This window comes from Gymnoscopelus braueri, assembly GCF_963280865.1.
Source record: "Gymnoscopelus braueri genome assembly, chromosome: 13".
Classification (NCBI taxonomy): domain Eukaryota; kingdom Metazoa; phylum Chordata; class Actinopteri; order Myctophiformes; family Myctophidae; genus Gymnoscopelus; species Gymnoscopelus braueri.
In genome coordinates, this window is record NC_137615.1 from 39,736,087 (window position 1) to 39,746,086 (window position 10,000).

A 10,000-nucleotide genomic window follows, 5' to 3' on the forward strand; every position below is an offset into this window, starting at 1 on the left:
ATTCTAGACTATATATTATGAAATTCCATGTCCATCAAGAAACAAAAAACTTTCCATTGTGATTGGTTGTGAATTTGTGGACGTCTCGTCTCATGTTGCTAAATTGTTGGCACTTTAAAAGCAATATCCCCCCACATCAGGCTCATACCCAACAGAAGGGGGTCCACAGAAGATAATCTAAGCTAGGTCCATGACCTCCAAATGTTTGGGCAACACTGCTTGAAGTCCTCTCGATTTGTCCTACATGCTATAAGTGGCTGAGCTGAACAATTACAATTCAGGCATTTAGCGGACGCTGTAATCCAGAGCAGCATCAGAGTAAGCAGAGTAAGCATGAACTCTAGTCAACAAACGACAAGGTAAACATAGTAGTCAGATAAGTAGAGAGCAAAGAGAACAATGTAGTGCTTCAAAGAAACTAGGATACCAGGTAAACAATGAACCTAGCATCTGTCTAAAGAACGTGCTATCTAAATAACAAGCTAAACCAATCTAAAGAACAAAAGCATGTGAACAAGTAAGCAACATAGATCTGCATAGTATGATAGCTATAAAAATCTATTTAAAAAAAAAAAGGTACAATAACAAGAAGGAACAGAAGCAACATGGCTCGTTATAGTACAAGGGGAGAAGGAATCCACATAAGGATTCAGGGTGGGCTTGCAGTGGAGGCCCATTTAATAAATTGGAAGAGATGAGCTTTAGCGGCTATTCTTGAGGTATAGTAATGGTTTGCACGTGGAGCAGCAGCCTGCAACAGTATAGTAGGTGAGAGAGAGACTGGGGCTTTTGTGTGTTGAGACCCCCGGAGTGGCTTTCGGGGCATGAGGCTCAGAAGTATGGCATTTAGCCACAGGGAGAGAGAGATCTGGGATTGGAACATTCAGATGAACAGTGTCCAAATGGACATGGACTCAAACGTTCCACAGCTCCATGGGTCCAAAGTTTTGTTCCATGTCGTAGTTTTTGTTTCATATGACGTTATGTTAGACTGGATTATATATTTACTGCTGATCCAGGCCCAGCTTTCTGTTTGTGCCTCCGGTGGGTAAGAGCAGGATTTTGGGGAAAGGTTAAGCTGATTCTTGGACTGTGCCGTGGGGTAGGGGGATTTTGACGCTTAGAGTGGATGACAGATGATTTTCTGCTACTTTAGCCAAGCAATGAAGCCAAAACCGCTTGGCAGCCAGTAGAAGTTACTGTAACTTACAGTCAGACCCACCCAGTCCAAATACATTGGTAAGAGGGAGAGAGAGGGAGATGGGGTATAATCAGTGGTGTCACGACGGTGTCACAACGTGCCACGATGCGACGCGTTGTGAGCTTGTAGATCGGCTATTTTCAAATAGCCTATGTATAAAATAGGGCTAAAGTGTTTAATGTATGTTTCATAATATCATAATTTATATCTGCAAAATAACTAGTAACTAAAGTTTTCAAATAATTGTAGTGGAGTAAAAGTACAATATTTGCCTCTGAGATGTAGTGGAGTAGAAGTAAAAGAAAATGGGAAATACTCCAGTAAAGTAAAAATTCCTCAAAAGTGTACTTAAGTACAATACTTGAGTAAATGTACTTAGTTACTTTACACCACTGTTAACCACTGCTGCAGATCATATCCACTCAGACGGATCCGAACAGGTTTGTTTTCACAGCTAATGAGTGTAATGTTTGCCCACATATATATACCACAGTACGCTCCAAATGTTCATTAAAAACCCAACCGCTACGTTTGTGTTTGAATAGGGTTTCAACGTATGGAACGGGTTCATTCAGCATGTGTCAGGATGTTTGTCTTTGATTAGCCATCTCCAGGGCTGATGTGTGGGTTAGGTCAGGACACCATGAAGGTCATCTGCGGTAGACTTTTAGAGAGGTTACTGGAGGACACTATTTGAATAAAAAAGTAAGGTGATAAATGTACAGTATCAGGACATTATTCTTATCTCACACGCAATAGGCTCTATACGCACAGCAGCCATATTGGAAAGAAATGGGTCCTTCCTTCCTTCACAGGTGTTGCCAATGATGCTAATTAAGGTTGTGTTCCAGTCTGGACAAACAGATAGTGCATGTTGGCTCACTGAAAAGACTCTGCTACAACACCAGTGGGTCTAAAAGTGGGGTCTGGGGACCCTCATGGTTCCTTGAGGGGGTTCCAAATGGCCCCTTACGGGTGTGTAACTCTGAGAGTGTACAAATGGAACCAAATGGACTCTTACGGGTGCATTTGGTTCCTTTTGTACACTCAAGAGTTATGGGGGTCCTTGAAATTAAAAAGTTAGAGAACCACTGTGCTACACTAACATGGAACAGAGCCTTCATTAGAATCATTGGTAACACCTGTTTAGGAAGTAAGGAAGAGGCCCAATTTCTTTCCAATATGGCTGCTGTGCGTAGAGCCTATTAATGTTACTGGCTTGACGGACGAAATCTAAACAGTCTGGGTGTATCTGGGCCTCATAGAGGTTGGGGTTAGCGCTGTGGTTAGGGCTGGAACCAAGACCGTCTGGATGTATGCTTTAAAAAGCCACTTATTTAACCTCAACCCTTCAGGCAAATGGGATACCGCAAAAATTATGAAAGAAATCCAGGCAACAGGAAATAGAATAATATGCAGTAGTTGCAAATCATATTATGGGGAATGTTAAGTTGGATCATGACTTCTATAATGGACAAGATATGACCTTTTCATGGGATTATAGGTTTCCTTCCTTTTAACCACCTGGCATCTCTAATTTGGGCAGTGGTGGAAAGTAACTTAGTACATTTACTCAAGTACTGTACTCTTTTGAGGAATTTTGACTTTACTTGAGTGATTCCAATTTCCAATACTTTTACTTCTACTCCACTACATCTAAGAGGGAAATATTGTACTTTTACTCCACTACAATTATTTGAAAACTTTAGTTACTAGTTACTTTGTAGATTTTGATTATTATTACAAAACATACATTATTATTACAAAACATACACTAACCACTTATATACATAACGCCCTATATACATTTCGGCCATTTGAAAATAGCCGATCTACAAGCTCACAATGCGTCGCATCGTGAGCTTGTAGATCTGCTATTTTCAAAAGATTTTATACATTTGAGAACTTGAAATGGGACATTTTGCATAATGAGTACTTTTACTTTTGGAACTTTAAGCACATTTTGATACCAATACTTTTGTTCTTTTACTCAAGTACATTTTTTATTCCAGACTTTTACTTGTAACAGAGTACTTCTACATTGCAGTATTGATACTTTTACTTAAGTAAAACATTTGAGTACTTTTTCCACCACTGATTTTGGGCATGTCAGAAAATGATCAATGTGTCCCATTGTGATGCGTTGTGTGAGCTTATAGATCAGCAATTTTTGCGTGACAGTCTGATTGCATGACTTTGGATATAATAGGGCTTAAGTGGTTACCAATGTCATTTAACTGTAAAACGTCTGACCCTGCCATGTGCCAAGCCATGCCACTCATGTGTGTATTAAGTGAGTTATCTCTGACATGTTGCTATCAGGTTACTGTGAGATGTCCTTCAACATACTGTAGACTTGCAGGTCATGTCTGTGAGGTCTGTGTTCAGATAAAAAGCAAGAGTGAATTCCATGAGCGTGTCACGGTGCGACTCAGGAGATGTAGGACCCAAATGTAGGGGGTCATGCCTTAGTTCCCTCAGCCCTATGTTCCCTCAGTTTAGGATTAGGCTTTTGGTAAGGGTTAGGGATAGTGTTAGTTTTGAGGGAACATAGGTACGCTCCCAAATGTAGAACAGGGCAAATGCACAAGGATTTATTTACCAAAAATCAAGGAACACATGGAGAGGAGTACACTGAGAAAACTAGAAGAACTAGTGTAGAACACCGCAACGGCGCAACAACATTTAACAACTGGCTGTGCACAAGGGACTGAGGGTTTATATACAGACACAGGGATAACCAGACAGAGGTGAACACAACTGACAATTCAACTCAGGGATTGGCTAGGAGACTAACAGGACACAGGTGAAGATAACTAATAATCACAGGGAGGTACAGTAACAGTACAGGTAACAGTAACTATACAGGAAACACTAGGCTGACACTACAAAATAAAACACAAGGCGACAGAGCGTTTGTGCCTGTATGGCCACATGTGAGATTTTATGTAGAGCATTGGCTAATTACCTCCCCCCCAATGTGAAGCAGAGATGACATATACCCAAAAAAGTTTCACCTACTGTATAATGACGTGCCCAAAAAGACGCCAGGGTTAATGTGATTAAGGATAGCTTAGCTGACGTTGCATAATTAACCCTTAGTACAGTTCATTGTTGTTGTAAAAATAAGTATTATCCGTGTTAAGTTTATATTTGTATCTCTGCTCCAATAGCCGCAGGACTCAAAGATAATACAGCTTGTGTGCAATTATGCACATGTTCCTCCATTTGACAGTGTTTGTAACAGCGTATGCATGCCTACGTAGGGGCTTCAGCCCCTTATCTATGGCTGATCGAGTTTGTCCTAAGCGTGTGTGTGTGTGTGTGTGTGTGTGTGTGTGTGTGTGTGTGTGTGTGTGTGGCCATCGCTCAGAGGCTTGGTGAACTTAGTGACCTCTCTCCCCTTGTGCCTCCCAGACACAGGCTCTTCTCATGTGGCCCCTGGCCAGTGGCTCTCAAAGACCACCATTCACTACCACCGTGGCCTCTGTGTGTGTGTGTGTGTGTGTGTGTGTGTGTGTGTGTGTGTGTGTGCGTGCGTGCGTGCGTGCGTGCGTGTGTGTGTGTGTGTGTTTTGGAGAGAGCGAGGGAGGAAGGGGAGGGAAAGCAAGAGGGAGAAATTGTGGAAATTACAGTTGGATTAATTGCATGTGTGCGTGCGTGCGCATGTTTGTGTGCCTGTGAGCGCATGTTTGTGTGTGTGTGTGTGTGTGTGTGTGCGAGTATTTGTACTGTAAGGGTGTGCATGGGCCTGCGTGTGTGTGTGTGTGTGTGTGTGTGCGTGCGTGCATGTATATGTATGTGCATGTGTGTATGCATGTGTGTCTATGTGTCCCCAGTGAACCCAGCTAGTGCAGTCAAGCGATCAGGCTATAAATCACAGCTACTGTGCGTCTGTACTACTGTAGTGTACTAGCACCTCTGGCTCTGAAACGCTAAATGCTAGCATAGCGTATTTAGGGAAATATGGAGTACTGTACAACAAACACACTGAAGAGCATTTATGAGCCCTGGGGTTAAAGCTGACACGACGAAATCCTCAGTGTTCTCTCTTTGTTACAAATGAAGATTTTATTGTGCATTGTCAAGTCATGTCCCAAAAAAGATGTAATAAAAGTTAAATAATTTGTTTAGAATAGTGTTTCTCAACGGGGGCATCACAGCTCCCCAGGGGGCATACAGAGAAGTTTTGGGGGCACTGGAAGCGATTTTTTTAAAATGAGGCGTGGTTTCTGAATTGTGTTTAGTTGCACGTTTTTATTGGGCTTATGGTGAAAGATTGGCTTGATTAGTAGTAAGTGTTGAATGGGGTTTGTACAGGTGGAAGCATGTCTGGAAAGGCTACAAAACATCCGTGTCAGTATCATGTCAGTGTTACAACCCGACCCCTAGGGGTCATCTGGTGTAACACAAACATATGGACCCCCTCCTTCCCAGTCCCCAAACACAGCCAGCCAACACCAGTTTGAAATCCAAAAGGGAGCCATTTATGATCGAAGTTGAAAACGTAGGTAAATTACCTCAGGGTGGGAACCTGGACATTAAATCCTAATCAAACAAAAATCCCAACCCGATCTCCAGAGATTACCGTAACATTGCACGGAACGAGTGCACTTCATTCCGTGGATAGCCGCCTCGGAACTCCCGAATTGCGTGCATATGGTACGGCGCTGCCTTTGTGACAAAACCATTTCGGAGGCGCGCAGTCACAGGCGAATTGTCCCCCCGTGAAGGACCACCGAGGGAGCTAAGGCGACCGAGTTGCCGTCCTGAACGGTGGGACATTCGCCTGTGCCTACTCAGCGCCGTTTGAGTTATGTACCGATAGGCACAGAATCGTAAATGTTATTGTGCGGACTGCTCTGCTTCCGGGTTTTTCCGTGTTGCGACTGGTTACGCCCACCGTGGGACTCGCCGTACATATGCACGCAATTTGGGAGTTCCGAGGCGACTATCCACGGAATGAAGTGCACTCGTTCCGTGCAATGTTACGGTATTCTCTGGAGATCAGGCTGAAAATCCATATGCTTACCTTTAACTCAAAGAAAAGTACAATGAAAAAAACATGAACAGAACAAAATAAAGGCCACCCACCCCTACAAGGTTGTACACTAGCCCATGTTAACACGGGCACATCTAAAAACTGGCATATGTGAAACACTGAAAACACAGAGGACTGGTATGTTTGGAGGCTGGTTAGGAGGAAGACATCTATTAATCTAGAGACATACAGCTTTATAGTGAAGTCCACCAACACAGGAGCCAATCAGCAGCAGGGTCCACATAGTAGCCAATCACTCACATTCAGACACGACTCAGTCACCACTCACACCAGCTGGTAGTCAATCGGCCACTTATCACTACTCACACACACACACACACACACACACACACACACACACACACACACACACACACACACACACACACACACACACACACACACACACACACACACACACACACACACACACACACACCAATGAGGGGAGAAAGACATGAACAGGGCAACACCACACAGCAAAAATACACATATGATATCATGGTCAGTATCATGGTCAGTATCATGTCAGTATCATGTCAGTATCATGATCAGTATCATGTCAGTATCATGATCAGTATCATGATCAGTATCATGTCAGTATCATGTCAGTATCATGTCAGTATCATGATCAGTATCATGTCAGTATCATGTCAGTATCATGTCAGTATCATGTCAGTATCATGGTCAGTATCATGGTCAGTATCATGATCAGTATCATGTCAGTATCATGTCAGTATCATGGTCAGTATCATGGTCAGTATCATGTCAGTATCATGTCAGTATCATGTCAGTATCATGGTCAGTATCATGGTCAGTATGATGGTCAGTATCATGTCAGTATCATGATCAGTATCATGTCAGTATCATGTCAGTATCATGGTCAGTATCATGTCAGTATCATGGTCAGTATGATGGTCAGTATCATGTCAGTATCATGTCAGTATCATGTCAGTATCATGTCAGCATCATAATCAGTATCATGGTCAGTATGATGGTCAGTATCATGGTCAGTATCATGGTCAGTATGATGGTCAGTATCATGTCAGCATCATAATCAGTATCATGGTCAGTATGATGGTCAGTATCATGTCAGTATCATGTCACAGGGCTGTGACAGGGCATGTCACAGCCTTGTGACAGGGATGTCAGGCCCTGTCACATGTTACCATGGTACCATGTTACCATGGTAACATGTTACCGGGCCTGTGACATGGCCATGACAGCCCTGCCAAAAATACACACAGTTTATTTCATGTGGGTTAGCTGAAGTGTTATCGCGCCCTTGAGGTATTTGGCTAATGCAGAGAATTAAGTGTTGTTGTCAGGGGGTCCCATCATGAACACACCGATGTGTGTCAAGTCTTTGGAAGAACAGGAGTGGTGGTAGAGCTCAAAGGGGCTCTTTCCACCGGGCTGGATAGTGTATCCTGTATAGCAGGGATCTTCAACCAGTGGTCCGGGGACCACCAGTGGTCCTTGAGGAGGTTCCAGGTGGTACCCAGCTAAATGATGAAGTTAGGAACCAAATGGACCCTTATAGATCTTTAACTCTTGAGAGTGTAAAATGAAACCAAATGGACCCTTACGGGTCCATTTGGTTTCATTTTACTCTCTCAAGAGTTAAATTGTTGTTAAACATATGCATTACTTAATTAAATAATTGTTATTTTGATTGTTTTGCCTGTTATCTCTCCTGTGGTACCAACATCAATACAGCATGGAATTGTGGACAAAATCGTATCCAACGATAACAAAATATTCGAAGTCTTGGGTCTGAGAGTCTAAATCTCTATTGTGATCCGTGGCTCAAATGGCGAATAAATAATGGACCTTGACATGAAAAGGGTTGAAAACCACTGCTGTATAGGAGCCCTCAGGCTGGGTCCTGAGGGCTTCGAGCTGGGTCCACGGTTAGTGTGTCCTCTATAGAGGCCCTTGGGCTGGGTCTAGGGTTAGTGTGTCCTCTATAGGGGCCCTTGGGCTGGGTCTAGGGTTAGTGTGTCCTCTATAGAGGCCCTTGGGCTGGGTCTAGGGATAGTGCGTCCTCTACAGAGGCCCTTGGGCTGGGTCTAGGGTTAGTGTGTCCTCTACAGAGGCCCTTGGGCTGGGTCTAGGGTTAGTGCGTCCTCTACAGAGGCCCTTGGGCTGGGTCCAGGGGTCAATGTGGTTAGAGGAGGGGAGGGGAGAGCTGGAGGGTGGATGTTGTCTGCCAGCGGGGCTCAATAGGTCCCATGGGGTCTCAAGGTGCAGTCTGCTTGTGTGTGTGTTTTGTGTGTGTGTGTGTGTGTGTGTGTGTGTGTGTGTGTGTGAAGAGGGGGGATTGCGGGAGGCAGGGGACGGGAGGGGACCGGCTTCGTGCTGGGGGCCGAGAAGCGCCAGTGGCTGGCCAGGGTTGGTGGGGGGTCACTGTGGACCATCTGGATTGGATTGTAGACATTCCACAGGAAGAGTGTGAGCAAAGGTTAGGACTGGGGAGAAGGGGAGGGGGGCTATTTTGTGTGTGTGTGTGTGTGTGTGTGTGTGTGTGTGTGTGTGTGTGTGTGTGTGTGTGTGTGTGTGTGTGTGTGTGTGTGTGTGTGTGTGTGTGTGTGTGTGTGTGTGTGTGTGTGTGTGTGTGTCCGTGCGTGCGCGTGTGTGCGTGCGTGTGTGTGTGTGTGCGCGCGCGGTGCATGCATGCAGTGTTTATTTGTCTTTGGCCTCCACTGTGCTTCAGTTTATGATTATGGTCAGTTTACCATTGTTGCAAGCAGGTTGAAGACATGGAGCGCTTTGTTTATCTAGTGGACCTGTGGAATGTTCTGGCCGCAGTTCTTTTTTTCCAACATCGGTGGGAATAATATGACATATGTGTGAATGTAGCAGACGCCTGCGTCTTCGACCACTTTCAACCTGCCGTCCCTATCCTGAGCATGTCATTATATGCAAAGATTTTTTTTTAAAAGGTCAAAAATTGTCTTAACATTTCAAAATGTCCAAAAATAGCTGATAATTGTTTTACGCGTTGCGACGCATTGTGAGCTTGTAGATCATCTATTTTCACTATTCATCATACAACGAAGTATATCATACTTAACCCATCTGTGTCATTTTAGATTTCTTTGGCTATTCAAAAATAGCAGATCTACAAGCTCATAGCGCGGCACCGAGTGCCGCGCTATGAGCTTGTAGATCTGCTATTTTTGAAAAACCTTGAAAACGTGTGCAAATCTTTGAATATATATATTCTTAAAGCGAACATTTGTAACTCAAATCTTTGCCTCAGGTCTGAATGGGTCAAGAGGTTAACAACTCTTTCCAAATTGTTTTAATTTTAGTGCTGACTCATGTGCATGCGAGTGAATGAACATACAGAGGTCATAGAGGTGCTGTACATGTTCCCATGTGTGTGTGTGTGTGTGTAGAGAGCCCTGTTCTCATAGTGTTTGGGTTGTGTGTTTGTTTGTGCAGGTGGGAGGTCCCAGGGCTGCCGTCATGCTGTCTCTGGACGAGCCGTTGGACCTGAAACTCCCTCGCCGGGCCAACGGGAGGGACAGAGGGGCCCGCTCGCCGCCCCTCTCCCCGCTGCACGCCAAGCGCGCCCGCCAGCTCCGCATGGCCGACGACGGCACCGCCGTCATCGAACCGGCCTCGCCCGCCTCCCCGCTCACAGGTATAGGTATAGGCCCCTCCCCCCCTCGCTCTAGGTGTCCCGTTCCACCTTCTCCCCACAAAGAGCCCCCATGGGTGACCAGGTGTGTGTGTGTGTGTGTGTGTGT

General features: G+C 44.7%; 1 protein-coding gene across 1 annotated transcript in view; it reads left to right on the plus strand.

Moving 5' to 3' along the window:
• glis2b (GLIS family zinc finger 2b) overlaps positions 1–10,000 on the plus strand; it is a 40,322-nt gene that overhangs the window by 23,746 nt on the left and 6,576 nt on the right. Inside the window, exon 2 of the mRNA XM_080446809.1 lies at positions 9,693–9,894. Coding sequence (XP_080302935.1) covers positions 9,717–9,894 — 178 coding nt within the window. The 5' untranslated portion in view covers positions 9,693–9,716. The remainder of the gene's footprint in view (positions 1–9,692; positions 9,895–10,000) is intronic.